The sequence below is a fragment of the Trematomus bernacchii genome, unplaced genomic scaffold (genome assembly GCF_902827165.1).
Source record: "Trematomus bernacchii unplaced genomic scaffold, fTreBer1.1, whole genome shotgun sequence".
NCBI lineage: Eukaryota > Metazoa > Chordata > Actinopteri > Perciformes > Nototheniidae > Trematomus > Trematomus bernacchii.
Window position 1 is genome coordinate 14,330,532 of NW_022987547.1, and position 15,176 is coordinate 14,345,707.

Here is a 15,176-nt window from a genome sequence, read left to right on the forward strand (position 1 = left end):
AGTCCTCTCCTGCTGATGTTCAGGTGTATATCAGTATGTAGTGTCTCTACTTTAAAGAGTCCTCTCCTGCTGATGTTCAGGTGTATATCAGTATGTAGTGTCTCTACTTTAAAGAGTCCTCTCCTGCTGATGTTCAGGTGTATATCAGTATGTAGTGTCTCTACTTTAAAGAGTCCTCTCCTGCTGATGTTCAGGTGTATATCAGTATGTAGTGTCTATACTTTAAAGAGTCCTCTCCTGCTGATGTTCAGGTGTATATCAGTATGTAGTGTCTCTACTTTAAAGAGTCCTCTCCTGCTGATGTTCAGGTGTATATCAGTATGTAGTGCCTCTACTTTAAAGAGTCCTCTCCTGCTGATGTTCAGGTGTATATCAGTATGTAGTGTCTCTACTTTAAAGAGTCCTCTCCTGCTGATGTTCAGGTGTATATCAGTATGTAGTGTCTCTACTTTAAAGAGTCCTCTCCTGCTGATGTTCAGGTGTATATCAGTATGTAGTGTATCTACTTTAAAGAGTCCTCTCCTGCTGATGTTCAGCTGTATATCAGTATGTAGTGTCTCTACTTTAAAGAGTCCTCTCCTGCTGATGTTCAGGTGTATATCAGTATGTAGTGTCTCTACTTTAAAGAGTCCTCTCCTGCTGATGTTCAGGTGTATATCAGTATGTAGTGTCTCTACTTTAAAGAGTCCTCTCCTGCTGATGTTCAGGTGTATATCAGTATGTAGTGTCTCTACTTTAAAGAGTCCTCTCCTGCTGATGTTCAGGTGTATATCAGTATGTAGTGTCTCTACTTTAAAGAGTCCTCTCCTGCTGATGTTCAGGTGTATATCAGTATGTAGTGTCTCTACTTTAAAGAGTCCTCTCCTGCTGATGTTCAGGTGTATATCAGTATGTAGTGTCTCTACTTTAAAGAGTCCTCTCCTGCTGATGTTCAGGTGTATATCAGTATGTAGTGTCTCTACTTTAAAGAGTCCTCTCCTGCTGATGTTCAGGTGTATATCAGTATGTAGTGCCTCTACTTTAAAGAGTCCTCTCCTGCTGATGTTCAGGTGTATATCAGTATGTAGTGTCTCTACTTTAAAGAGTCCTCTCCTGCTGATGTTCAGGTGTATATCAGTATGTAGTGTATCTACTTTAAAGAGTCCTCTCCTGCTGATGTTCAGGTGTATATCAGTATGTAGTGTTTCTACTTTAAAGAGTCCTCTCCTGCTGATGTTCAGGTGTATATCAGTATGTAGTGTCTCTACTTTAAAGAGTCCTCTCCTGCTGATGTTCAGGTGTATATCAGTATGTAGTGCCTCTACTTTAAAGAGTCCTCTCCTGCTGATGTTCAGGTGTATATCAGTATGTAGTGTCTCTACTTTAAAGAGTCCTCTCCTGCTGATGTTCAGGTGTATATCAGTATGTAGTGTCTCTACTTTAAAGAGTCCTCTCCTGCTGATGTTCAGGTGTATATCAGTATGTAGTGTCTCTCCTTTAAAGAGTCCTCTCCTGCTGATGTTCAGGTGTATATCAGTATGTAGTGTCTCTACTTTAAAGAGTCCTCTCCTGCTGATGTTCAGGTGTATATCAGTATGTAGTGTCTCTACTTTAAAGAGTCCTCTCCTGCTGATGTTCAGGTGTATATCAGTATGTAGTGTCTCTACTTTAAAGAGTCCTCTCCTGCTGATGTTCAGGTGTATATCAGTATGTAGTGTCTCTACTTTAAAGAGTCCTCTCCTGCTGATGTTCAGGTGTATATCAGTATGTAGTGTCTCTACTTTAAAGAGTCCTCTCCTGCTGATGTTCAGGTGTATATCAGTATGTAGTGTCTCTACTTTAAAGAGTCCTCTCCTGCTGATGTTCAGGTGTATATCAGTATGTAGTGTCTCTACTTTAAAGAGTCCTCTCCTGCTGATGTTCAGGTGTATATCAGTATTTAGTGTCTCTACTTTAAAGAGTCCTCTCCTGCTGATGTTCAGCTGTATATCAGTATGTAGTGTCTCTACTTTAAAGAGTCCTCTCCTGCTGATGTTCAGGTGTATATCAGTATGTAGTGTCTCTACTTTAAAGAGTCCTCTCCTGCTGATGTTCAGGTGTATATCAGTATGTAGTGTCTCTACTTTAAAGAGTCCTCTCCTGCTGATGTTCAGGTGTATATCAGTATGTAGTGTCTCTACTTTAAAGAGTCCTCTCCTGCTGATGTTCAGGTGTATATCAGTATGTAGTGTCTCTCCTTTAAAGAGTCCTCTCCTGCTGATGTTCAGGTGTATATCAGTATGTAGTGTCTCTACTTTAAAGAGTCCTCTCCTGCTGATGTTCAGGTGTATATCAGTATGTAGTGTCTCTACTTTAAAGAGTCCTCTCCTGCTGATGTTCAGGTGTATATCAGTATGTAGTGTCTCTACTTTAAAGAGTCCTCTCCTGCTGATGTTCAGGTGTATATCAGTATGTAGTGTCTCTCCTTTAAAGAGTCCTCTCCTGCTGATGTTCAGGTGTATATCAGTATGTAGTGTCTCTACTTTAAAGAGTCCTCTCCTGCTGATGTTCAGGTGTATATCAGTATGTAGTGTCTCTACTTTAAAGAGTCCTCTCCTGCTGATGTTCAGGTGTATATCAGTATGTAGTGTCTCTACTTTAAAGAGTCCTCTCCTGCTGATGTTCAGGTGTATATCAGTATGTAGTGTCTCTACTTTAAAGAGTCCTCTCCTGCTGATGTTCAGGTGTATATCAGTATTTAGTGTCTCTACTTTAAAGAGTCCTCTCCTGCTGATGTTCAGCTGTATATCAGTATGTAGTGTCTCTACTTTAAAGAGTCCTCTCCTGCTGATGTTCAGGTGTATATCAGTATGTAGTGTCTCTACTTTAAAGAGTCCTCTCCTGCTGATGTTCAGGTGTATATCAGTATGTAGTGTCTCTACTTTAAAGAGTCCTCTCCTGCTGATGTTCAGGTGTATATCAGTATGTAGTGTCTCTACTTTAAAGAGTCCTCTCCTGCTGATGTTCAGGTGTATATCAGTATGTAGTGTCTCTCCTTTAAAGAGTCCTCTCCTGCTGATGTTCAGGTGTATATCAGTATGTAGTGTCTCTACTTTAAAGAGTCCTCTCCTGCTGATGTTCAGGTGTATATCAGTATGTAGTGTCTCTACTTTAAAGAGTCCTCTCCTGCTGATGTTCAGGTGTATATCAGTATGTAGTGTCTCTACTTTAAAGAGTCCTCTCCTGCTGATGTTCAGGTGTATATCAGTATGTAGTGTCTCTCCTTTAAAGAGTCCTCTCCTGCTGATGTTCAGGTGTATATCAGTATGTAGTGTCTTTACTTTAAAGAGTCCTCTCCTGCTGATGTTCAGGTGTATATCAGTATGTAGTGTCTCTACTTTAAAGAGTCCTCTCCTGCTGATGTTCAGGTCTATATCAGTATGTAGTGTCTCTACTTTAAAGAGTCCTCTCCTGCTGATGTTCAGGTGTATATCAGTATGTAGTGTCTCTACTTTAAAGAGTCCTCTCCTGCTGATGTTCAGGTCTATATCAGTATGTAGTGTCTCTACTTTAAAGAGTCCTCTCCTGCTGATGTTCAGGTGTATATCAGTATGTAGTGTCTCTACTTTAAAGAGTCCTCTCCTGCTGATGTTCAGGTGTATATCAGTATGTAGTGTCTCTACTTTAAAGAGTCCTCTCCTGCTGATGTTCAGGTGTATATCAGTATGTAGTGTCTCTACTTTAAAGAGTCCTCTCCTGCTGATGTTCAGGTGTATATCAGTATGTAGTGTCTCTACTTTAAAGAGTCCTCTCCTGCTGATGTTCAGGTGTATATCAGTATGTAGTGTCTCTACTTTAAAGAGTCCTCTCCTGCTGATGTTCAGGTGTATATCAGTATGTAGTGTCTCTACTTTAAAGAGTCCTCTCCTGCTGATGTTCAGGTGTATATCAGTATGTAGTGTCTCTACTTTAAAGAGTCCTCTCCTGCTGATGTTCAGGTGTATATCAGTATGTAGTGTCTCTACTTTAAAGAGTCCTCTCCTGCTGATGTTCAGGTGTATATCAGTATGTAGTGTCTCTACTTTAAAGAGTCCTCTCCTGCTGATGTTCAGGTGTATATCAGTATGTAGTGTCTCTACTTTAAAGAGTCCTCTCCTGCTGATGTTCAGGTGTATATCAGTATGTAGTGTCTCTACTTTAAAGAGTCCTCTCCTGCTGATGTTCAGGTGTATATCAGTATGTAGTGTCTCTACATGTCTCCATGCTTTAATGTTCAAAAAGCTCTTTATTTTTCTCATACTGCCTGTGCTGCAGCACCTCTTTTCACCCTCTGTCTGAAACCAGAGCCTAGTCTGCTCTGATTGGTTAGCTGGCCGGCTCTGTTGTGATTGGTCAACCGCTTAGAGATCTCCCGCCCCTTAGCCAATCACATACAAAGGAGGAGGCAGATTAAAAAACGTTTATGTGATGTGGAAATTCAATCACCAGTTACACCAAAAACTATTCCTCTTCCGTGTATTGTAAATTCAGATGGTGATGGAGGGGATTACAGGTTTGATTCATAGATTATCATTTAATCTCTACTTTTAGATACAGTTCATGCAAATGCAATTTAAACACGGTGTGACAATGTTGAAGTTGGTCCTCCATTTATATAATCTGCTGTATTTCTGTTAGCAAAGACAGTTCACCACGTCATTATGTACAGTACAAAAACTATCTGATCAATTGTCACAGCATTTCTGTTGGCAAACATTAGATAAGCACTTTTTTTACTTTACAGTAAACATATTCAAGCAACAATGATTCTGATGAAAGTAAGGTGGCAATATCAATTTGTGCTTTCTCCACTCTTCAATTATTTACAGTAAATCAAATCAATCAAACTTAGACTCACAAAATGCGCTCAACAATCAGTATAAAACAAACACAGTTCCTGATGTAAGGGACTTGTATTACCATGATCTCTTGGAGTGATGTGCAAGCTGTTCCCAGCGTTATATTATCATTATAAATGTCTTATTGTGTGTTTCAAATGCTGCCCTTGTGTGTTTAAGTGGAGAGAGTTTGGTTCCGAGGGTGCAGGGCTGCTTGAGCTTTCTGAACAGCTGCCTGCAGCAGGGTGTGGTTGCTGGGCAGCTGAAGGAGAGCAGCGGGCTCCATCTCCAGCAGCATACCTGCACACACACCAGCACAACAATGGAACAGTGTTAATTAAATATGTATCATTTTATTGAGCTGACACTTGTATCCAAAGCTACTTGAGATGCTTACTCAGAACAGCAAGAATCCTGTGTTAGCTAAATGGGTACACCAGTATAAGTGCTACATACAGAACAATACATCTTATATTGTTCTGGTTTTGTTTTGTTTTTTGTAGCTGAAATAAAAACTTCTGGAGCAAGGACTCGGAACACAGCGAGAACAAGGTACAGCTGGAATTTGATGTGAGACTCTGGAGGTTTATTCAAAGTTACGGCAGGAGAATTGACATGTGCTGCAACCACGAGCTGACAGCTCCTGCCCGACCAATTCTGAAGATCTCTCTTCCAGTCGAAGACTTTAATTAGTTCTATGGGCACAATCAACATTAATCATAACAATATAAAACAGGCCTAAGCACTATAACTCTTGTCCCTGGCTTAAGAATATACTAAAGGGACATATATACCTGATAAAGTGGACTACCAGATGTCCCTAGCCAGTAAACCATCTTGTGTCAGCTTGCCTGTGCCATGGGCAGAGAGACAGGAGGGGTAAAGAATGGTGGACTGGGTCAAAGGCTAGTACCTAAGCTAATATTTCCTTAACAGTAGCTGAATACATTAAAACGTAGGTACCCATAGAAGAATTCGCTTTGACCACATAAGAATACCAAAACAGCGTCCTGATTCTAACAGGAGACGCCCCTACAGAGCCTCAGGTCACCTGTGATGTCATGAGCATGCAGAGGGTCCAGCCCCTCCACCAGAGAGAATATCTTCTCCCCCAGCCTCTCTGTGTCCTCAGCGTCCGACCAGTCACTGACGTCCGTCTCCTCCATGTTCTGCCTGACGGAGGAGGCAGGAATATTATTTCAAACATTAACTATCATTTAAGAAATGAATATTTGGGGCTGGCATATCTTTACAAACTTCAATTGAGATTTTCCAAAGAGACTGCTCTACATTAAAATGTTGATTTAAAATGATAATTTCATGAATGATTCGGTTCTTTAGAATATTTCTTAATCTTTTATTTTGTAGATTTGAAATGCAACACGAGTAATACACCACATACTCTTGAAGAGTCTTCAGTGCGAAGGTCACCTGCTCTTCCAGCACATTTGGATCTGATAAAAGATGTAACACTGCGTCCTTGTGCTGCTCCAGTAGCATACCTTTTAGAGAAGGGTTAGGGTTAGGGTATTTCCATACATTACACATTCGTTTTAACGTTTAATTGCATATAAATATAGATGGTGATATACTTCATTGCTGACACCAACATACATAGATAAGATCAACTTTATTGATCCCAAATTGGATTGTTTTCGTTACAGCAGCAATTCTTAACAAAGGCATTGCACATCATTAAAAAAATTAAGAGTAAAAAATAAACAAACATAAATATTAACATCTTAAAATAGAAAATAAAACTGAACTAAAAAGTTGACCGTGAAGACAGAAAAACTGTAGAATGTCTGACAATAAACACAAAGAAGGGCCGAGTTACAGCTAGCACGATTCAAAGTGAAACCATTCAGTGTGCAAGGAAGGGCACATACATTACATATACATGTAAAAACATGCTGATGTTGTTTGGTGTCTAAGGATATATGTATTATGCGTCTCAGGATCAGTGGCTCACCTGTGATTTTCTGGGAGTGTCCGGTGTTGAAAACGTCCACCAGCTCAAACAGCTGCTCCCCCACAGAGTCTGAGGACGCAGACACCTCGTCCTCCTCCTTACACGGCACCCTGCTGCAGGAGAGCAAAAGGTCAAATATATACAATGTTTTTAAGAATCTAACACACAGCAAACACCTGGTGGGCGTACCTGGGCTCCTGGGCCCACTGCAGGGCTCCGAGGGCCTTCTCCACGGCTGCACTCAGCGAGGCTTTATCCTGCAGCATCAGACCCAGGACCGGCCCCGGGAGCTCCAGCAGCATTCCTGAAGAGAGGGGCGGGAACTCTGGTTTTATGATCATTTATCATTTACTTTTTGATTTGATCCGCTCAAGGTAATGCACATCTCCAGAAAATGATTTTACAATCAAAACTCTATTTAGAAACTCCAGGGCCAGAAATAGGCGGGGCCTCTGACCTGCCCTGCCTCTGACTCCTTCTTCTTGAACTGAAAATGATGTAAACAAACATTCAAATGATTTTGTCGATAGGATAGTTTGACACTAACCACTGAAGAGCTATAAAGTAGTTTGTGCGTTTTGATGCTTAAATTAACACCTTTTGTGAGTTTTCTAGTTTAAAATGTCAGAAAATAGTAAAAACTGTTCATCTTAATTCCTCAATTTCCAAGCTGACATCTTTAGATATCTTGTTGCGTCAGATTTTCACCTTAATAAACCATCTCTATGGCCCAATCCCAAACCACGCCCTACACCCTACCCCTACACACTACCCCTCCGTTTGCGCGTAGGGTCCGCCACATTAAGTGCTGTTCCAAACCAACGAGTGTGGAGCGGTGTGGAGGGGGAGTGGGTTATCAAGCCATCAAACAGCGAGGTTGCGGTCGAATAGTCCATTTAGCTTAGGAACCTTCCTAACGGAGTGAAATGACCCGGAAGTACCTCAGTGGCAGCCATGATAAGTGCCGTTCGAATTCTCTAGATCAGTGGTTCTCAACCTGTGGTACGCGTACCACTGGTGGTACGCCAGCTCCCGCTAGTGGTACGCGGAGGAATCTGATATATAAAAAAAAAAAAGTAGTCGGGTTGCGGTCGAATAGTCAAAAAATCAGCTCCTAACGTCTATCCCTATCGTCTATTCCTTGACCTCTGTGTGAAACGTCATGGGGTTAAGGGATAGTCGATAGGAGAATTCAAAAGGACTTAGGAGAAGAGACTGCGGTACTTTAGAGAATCCGACTGCACTTTCACTATCCGACGTGTTTATGATGCGCCAGCGGACGTCATAAATGTGGGCAAACTATGGAAACTACAGTTTTCTATACAGCAGACTACAACATGGATGTATAATAAGAACGAGGGACTACTGTAAACTCATCTAGAGACTCTGCACCGTGCTCTGATGCTGTTGTTTTATGCTTTATGAACGGGGACAACAGAGAAACATATTCTTCATTGAAATAAAAAAGGAAAGTGAAACTTATGCTCGTCTCCCTCTCCCTCCGGTCCTCATTAATACAAATGATCCCAATACGTATGATTGTATGAAAATATCTTAAAATCAATACAAATGTATTTATTATAAACGTTAGTCCTTAACATCTATCACTGTGTATATCACCATTCAAACATGTTTTAAAAGTTGAACAAACCCCACACAGCTCAGTAAAGACTGTGAAATGTTGACTTTTGATCATTTCAGTAAAAACTAACGTTCATATTTCTCTTTTTGATTATAATACTGATGAACGTTCAAAACAAAGCACTTTGGCAACTTACCACATACGTTTTAAAAAGCTTAATAAGCACCGTAACTTTCATGATATAATTTCTCGGTCATAATCGGTTGTTTCCGTGAACGGCCGACTGTTGTGTGACGGCAAATGCTGCGGCTGCAAGGCATTGTGGGGCAGCATTTTCTCCTCTCCTTTCGTCAAGGGAGGTCCAGTGGTTCCTAAGCTAAAGGAGGTTATAAAGGAAGTTTGAAACCTCCTTTCCTTTCATCAAGAGAATTCGAACGGCACTTATCATGGCTGCCACTGAGGGACTTCCGGGTCATTTCACTCCGTTAGGAAGGTTCCTAAGCTAAATTGACTATTCGACTGCAACCCCGGATTCTCTAAAGTACCGCAGTCTCTTCTCCTTTTGAATTCTCCTATCCACTATCCCTTAACCCTGTGACGTTTCACACAGAGGTCAAGGGATAGACGATAGGGATAGACGTTAGGAGCTGATTTTTGGACTATTCGACCGCAACCCGGGTCTGCATTGGTCTGCATCGGTGCTGACTGGAGACCGGTCTCTACCTGACCGGTCTCTACCTGACCGGTCTCAACGCTGTGTGTGTCCGTCAGGAAACAAGCTGTTTACAAGTAGTTCCAGCAAACATCCACTGATAAATTGCGATGTTAACAACCTCATGATAACCTCATATTTTTTTAACTTAGGATCGTATACCTGTGTTTAGTCTAGAAAAAGGTAAATGTGTGCATTTTATTATAAAGTTGTGTTTATTTACAGACTGTTGCAAAAACTAAGAAGCTTATAAAAATCAGGTTTAAAACTAAAAGAGCTTACAAAAAAGTAACACAATTAAAGATGTTTGGAGTTTTATTTTAGTTATTAATTTAATTTTGTGTCCAAGAGATGCTGAGTTGAAAGCGTTGTTACATACAGTTACGGCATTTCCTGTTTCTGCCGGAGAGAGGGGAGTTTGTCCCAAAGCTTGCTGCTGTATTTACTCCCTCCATCTGACAGGAGGGAGCCTCGTTGAGTTGCGAGTGTCACTCCACGGAGTTCACTCCGTCACGGAGGGGGAGTGTGTAGGGGTAGGGTGTAGGTCGTGGTTTGGGATTGGGTCTATATCTGAGGAGCGGAAAAAAACTTTTTTCTGACATTAATACTTTAATGACTATCAAAACAGTTGGTGATAATGTTGTCACTTGACTAAGGTTAGATTTAAATAGTCTATTACTTAAATTGTCTGTTGGTGTGTTCTCTTCTAATCCAATTATGAATCATTGGTACTGCATTGTATGTATTTATAATATGAGAAGTATTTACACGTAATATAAATATACAAAAGTAAACTGAAAGACTTAGTACGATGAATATATGACAGTACATGACAAACTGCAGTGTATTATGTTTTAAAGTGGAGAGCTGTGAGGATTCTTAGAGAGGTAGGGATATCTAGAAATGTGCTATACATGTCGCCACACAGTAGCTAAGATATGGCCAAGTAAATGCATAAAACAGCATTATTCTTTAACTTCATAATAATTGTATTATGTAGATCACAGGCTTAGAAATGCATGTTTCCCAAGCTCCTGCACTTTTTATTAATTAATCGCAAGCAGACAATGTATGTCCACCCTGACATGGACAGATTTAAAGTAGATTATATACATTTTCATTGCACAGTGAATAAAACATTTACATTTTCAGAAAGATATGTTATCCGTTTCTTAACAATGCATGTTAAATGGGAAAAGTGTTTTGATAATAATGAATTGCTGCAAAACATTGGTTTCCCTTCAAATATGCGAAAGTTGAACTTACCAACAAATATATCTGGTCAAAATGTCAACAATACTATAAAGTCCTCATTTGTTTAAATAGAAATCAAACAAAAAGGTTTTTCTAACTTTTCCATAAAAGTTGAAAAACACTGGGGGGACAACGACAGGGTGGACATTGTCACGACAGGGAGGACAAAGACTTTGGTTGACGAACAAAAGAACAGTTGATTAAAGGATCATACTGGTTTAAAATGTGGGGGGCTAGCATCAATTATGTACATTACTGTAAGAACTCTGGACCATCCTTTCAAACAGACCGCCCAACGTGAGCCTGTTCAGAGCCTGAGGGTGGCAAAGTGACAGTGTATGAAACCCTGTGGACCACATAGAGCCGACAGGGGGGACATTTTGACCTTCAGTTAGCATCTATGGTAGCATTTTGGGCTCCAACAAATTGTGACTAGCAAACATACTAGTCTAGTGTTTGAAGACAACTTAGAGAGTGTGTGTGTGTGTGTGTGTGTGTGTGTGTGTGTGTGTGTGTGTGTGTGTGTGTGTGTGTGTGTGTGTGTGTCAACAGGGTAAGCATGTTAAGCTTAGGAAAAGCAAGTAAGCTAACTTATCCAAAGAAAAGTATTGATTAGGAAAATCAGCTAATCACTTACTTTAGAGTTTGAGTATCCACCAATAAAGAGAGAAAGAACCTGCTTTTGAAATGTCACCAGAGTCTATTACCTTTCTTTAATGAGGCGGATTCCCGAATACGACATGGTGGACAATTATTTAAGGGACACACACAAAGTTATATTTTTTCTTAAATAAAATATGTATATATTATAATATTTATATATATTGATCAATGCACTTAAAGGTGGGGTAGGTAATTTTGGAGAAACCAGCTCGAGTGCGCTAGAATTTGAAAATACACAACCGGAACAAATCTGCCACTTCCTTACAGAGCCCCTCCTCCAACACACACGAACGCGCACATGACCAATGAGGGCACGAGATAAGTTTGTGCACAGATGGAAGGCTGACAGGCAGGTCGGCCATCCAGTCATTTTAGCCGGCCCGGCTAAAATGATTGGTCGTGCTTTTTACAATACTACGGCTTCCACAGATGACATTTTTTTATGGATTTTTTGCCAAAGCACTTAAGATATTCATTGCTATCGGGATGTTAAGAGCATTCCATGGAATATAACAAAAAGTGTATCTCGAGCCGGTTTCTCAAACTTACCTACCCCACCTTTAAATTGAGTTTAGCAAAAATATTTTTTAAAGATTTTACTTAAATTTGACTCACTCAATGTTATGGGTTGTGCTTGGAACATAGCAAAATAGCATACTTCCCATATACAAAGCTGAAAAATATCTAAATAAATTGTCAAAAGGGCAAAGTAAGGCATTTCAATAAATATAGAAAACATAAGACTAATATGTTAGGTTTAATTTGTGTTAAGTTAACATAGCAACTTGATGATGTACAGGACACCAAAAGGCACCCTACAGCGAGGAGGACCCTGTTGCATTATTATTTGTTTGTTACCATCACAGACAGAATCACAAAGCAGAAGGCTATCAGCTCACCTGTGAGTTTCCCAGCTTTCTCCTTGTGTTTGGGGTAAATCAGAGAGTACAGCTTTTCCCCTAGTGTCTCTAAATCTTCTGCTTCATCCATGTTATTCTCACATTAAGACTCTTTGTGCAGGTGTCATGTTAAAACACAACTTTTACTTTGCAATTAGCAGTTATACACAAAATGTTGACCTCTGGTAGTATTTTGGTAAACATTTTCGCACCACATACACAAAACATGCGTTCAAAAATGCACTTCTTTCTTTTTTACTATGTGCTCGTCCCCCATAAGCTTTCGTATTGTTTTAACAAATAAAAACTCCGTATTTAGGGTCAAAACAGCTGAGATTTGTAAATAAAATTTCTTACGAATGTCTGTAAACACAAGGCGCGTATTAATGACGTTCCTACGCGGGATGAGGACGTGTCCATCCGCTGGGTGTGCACATAACTAGTACTCCATTAAATAACATTTTTAACATGATATAGCGTCATAATAAACATAAAAACACGACTGTAACAATAACTCCAAATATTTATTTTATTTTAAATGTGTCAAAATGTGTTGTTGGTCGTATTTTTCTCTGTTTAACAGTATTCGTGTGAGCGCAGTGATCTTTGACTAAGGTATCGTAAACCGTCTTCCGGTCTCTCGGATCCTCTTCCTCCGCTAAAAGGTAACGTGGTCGCAACGGCTGCTAAAAGCATGATCATTAAAGTGCATTTATTGCGTCTCCCTTCTTGTATTTAGTCTTATAAAGTAAGATTATTATGTTTTGTATGTTGTTGTTAATCATATGGGGCAGAACATTTCCCTATATAGTGTATCTTATACATATATTATATATAGAACACGTCGCAGGTTAGGCCTCGTTGTGTGGAGCTAACTTTAGCTAAATGTGCTACAATGCGAACTACATGTGTTTTCTACATTTAGGGTGTTAAATGTTTAAAACACTCTGTAAAACGTGTTACAAAAATCAAAAACGGCACAAATGTACCCACTTGATGTAGTATAATTTTTAAAGATACATGAAATCAGGAGAACACGTTGAGCCAGTGTTGGTAGCCGGTGCTAGCAGTGGCTGCTGTCCGTTTTACTGGTGTTTGTTTTTTGTTAAGTAATTAAGTAACATTTCAATTTGTATTATTTGTTTCCAGGTTCATCATGTCGTCCCATTTGCAGTGGATGGTCATCAGGAACTGCTCCAGCTTCCTCATCAAGAGGAACGGACAGACCTACAGCACTGTGAGTAAATGATAGTTGTATATGGTGTATTCTGCTTAAACCTTTCCCAACTTAACATCATACGACTTCTTACAAGGGTCTGTTGTGTGGGTTTGATCACAGTGGAGTAGTTGGAAGTGGATTACTGTATCAATTGTTCCAAAAAAGTAAAGTAGGGGTGGACAATAAAGCACGGCCACAGGGTGCAATGCACACATGTCATTTAGGATGTCTTCACCTGTAAAATGTAAGATAAATAAGGATTTGTAAAAACAATAAGCCAAATCTTTAAAACACAAACAAAAAAACGGGATTACTGTGATGTAACGTTTCAACTAAATCAGAATGTTATATAGTATAACTCTTTTTTTAATATATTATAACTCGATAGCATTAACATTACATCACCATGTATACAAAAAATACTGCAAATATGACAAACGGCAACTTCCATCTCAGTGAATTAATATATATATCTCATGTTGTCCCAAAACCCAAACAATAAAAAGCAGGACATTTCCTTATTTAAGCGACTGGTCTTAACAGTGAAATAAATATGCCGTTTTTAGTCTGATGTTGCAAACCAAAGCTGTCCAGCAGGTTTATCTGAATAAACTCCTTTTATGTGACAGGAGCCGAACAACCTGAAGTCCAAGAACTCTTTCCGTTTCAATGGTTTGGTGCACAAGAAGACCATTGGTGTGCAGCCAGCTGCCGATGGCAAGGGAGTCGTTGTCGTGCTGAAGAAGCGTAAAGGTAAATATCTGACACGGTGTCATCTTTAAACACTTCTCTGTCTGTAGAAAAAAAGATTTATGTGGAGTGCATTTTCATCAGCTTCACTATGTATTTAAATCATTGGAATGGTGACAGTCAAGATGTGCACTGTACAAATGTTTTCTTTACGGTTACCTCTTTCTGTAGTTTAAAGGATATTTCACACCGGGAGCATTTTGAAGATGTGTGCTTACTTAAAATGGATTTTAAATAGAGTTGCTCATGCTCTGATTTGCAGAAAGTAAAGAAAACTATTTGACAGTTTTAAGACATTAGCCCAAATTCTTAAGATGGCTGTCTAATGTATTGATCTCTGCACTCAGTGGATTTCTGCAATCAGCTAACAAGCAGTCAACTTTAAGGAGCATGAGTTCTGCACCTTTTGAAGAAGATGTAGTGTTTTTTGCATTTTATTGTTTGATATTTTTGGATCGCTACAGCTAATGTCTTTAAATTGTTGTTGCACAGGTCAGCACAAACCTGCCAGCTCCTACGAGAAGATCACCATCAACAAGAATGCTCGCGCCACGCTCAACAGCGTGAGGCACATCATCAGCAAGAGCAAGTACAGGAAGGACCTGCGCATGGTGAGCTCAATGCCTGACTTTAAAACCTCAAATTAATTACATCATCATTTTCTACAATCGTCCTGTTTATTTGTACTTTAGAGCTTTCAGGAATATAACTTGAGTCTCCTTTGTTTTCCCAGGCTGCTCTGCGTCGTGCCAGTGCCATCCTGAAAAGCCAGAAGCCTGTTGTGGTCAAGAAGAAGCGTACCAGGGCTGCAAAGACAGCATAAACTGATACACATGATAAATCAATAAACGTTGTTTGGAAAAAAATCACTTAATTGTCCCGTGTCTTAAATGTTTGTGGATTCTAATATGCAGATATGACATGTCATTTGGTATGTTATTAAGTTATTCCCAAGTAATAATGCATAGTGGTCATGCAGTACTATTTTGAGTGTAGAAATCCATCTTTTCTGGGGGGAATATTCACAATGGAAGATGAAGTTGGATAGAAACTTTACATTAACGTTACATTTTTCTAGGTATACATTTATGTTAATTCCTGTGCTAGAAAAGGTGACTAATCTAAGAAGAATGAAGTCGGGATTATAAAAAGAACGCTCTCGCGTCAGTATAATTTTACTAGGTATACAGCACATGAGCAGATAGCAAATGCCTTTTAAGCAATACTACTGTATATTTTAAAAAGGAAACTTGGTGCTGTAGTCTGATAAATGTAATTTACACTTAAATT

The 15,176-nt window shown here is 39.6% G+C and overlaps 2 protein-coding genes across 3 annotated transcripts; one reads left to right on the plus strand and one right to left on the minus strand.

Moving 5' to 3' along the window:
* Positions 1 to 4,394: 4,394 nt before the first annotated feature.
* LOC117476712 lies at positions 4,395 to 12,314 on the minus strand. Of its 2 annotated transcripts, none has more exons than XM_034123421.1 (6): positions 11,918 to 12,314; positions 6,997 to 7,111; positions 6,808 to 6,920; positions 6,238 to 6,337; positions 5,887 to 6,008; positions 4,395 to 5,135 (listed from the first exon to the last, which is right to left on the minus strand). In XM_034123421.1, the coding sequence occupies exons 1-6, from the start codon at positions 12,006 to 12,008 to the stop codon at positions 5,011 to 5,013; spliced, it is 666 nt and encodes a 221-aa protein (XP_033979312.1). In that variant the 5' UTR covers positions 12,009 to 12,314; the 3' UTR covers positions 4,395 to 5,010. The 2 variants fall into 2 exon arrangements, with proteins under 2 accessions (XP_033979312.1, XP_033979313.1); XM_034123422.1 differs by lacking the exon at positions 11,918 to 12,314 and adding an exon at positions 9,481 to 9,504.
* Positions 12,315 to 12,496: 182 nt separating this feature from the next.
* rpl28 (ribosomal protein L28) lies at positions 12,497 to 14,755 on the plus strand. Its single transcript, XM_034123423.1, has 5 exons — positions 12,497 to 12,582; positions 13,067 to 13,154; positions 13,766 to 13,889; positions 14,379 to 14,497; positions 14,620 to 14,755. The coding sequence occupies exons 2-5, from the start codon at positions 13,074 to 13,076 to the stop codon at positions 14,707 to 14,709; spliced, it is 414 nt and encodes a 137-aa protein (XP_033979314.1). The 5' UTR covers positions 12,497 to 12,582; positions 13,067 to 13,073; the 3' UTR covers positions 14,710 to 14,755.
* Positions 14,756 to 15,176: the final 421 nt, after the last annotated feature.

Bases quoted from the DNA above. Each gene is read 5' to 3' on its own strand.
- LOC117476712 (XM_034123421.1), bottom strand. From the start codon at position 12,008: ATGGATGAAGCAGAAGATTTAGAGACACTAGGGGAAAAGCTGTACTCT. The intron at 6,009-6,237 runs GTATGTGGTGTA...CTCCTCCGTCAG, and splicing joins GCACTGAAGACTCTTCAAGA to GCAGAACATGGAGGAGACGG. The intron at 5,136-5,886 runs GTGACCTGAGGC...GTGTGTGTGCAG, and splicing joins GCATGCTCATGACATCACAG to GTATGCTGCTGGAGATGGAG.
- rpl28 (XM_034123423.1), top strand. From the start codon at position 13,074: ATGTCGTCCCATTTGCAGTGGATGGTCATCAGGAACTGCTCCAGCTTC. The intron at 13,155-13,765 runs GTGAGTAAATGA...TTTATGTGACAG, and splicing joins ACGGACAGACCTACAGCACT to GAGCCGAACAACCTGAAGTC. The intron at 13,890-14,378 runs GTAAATATCTGA...GTTGTTGCACAG, and splicing joins CGTGCTGAAGAAGCGTAAAG to GTCAGCACAAACCTGCCAGC.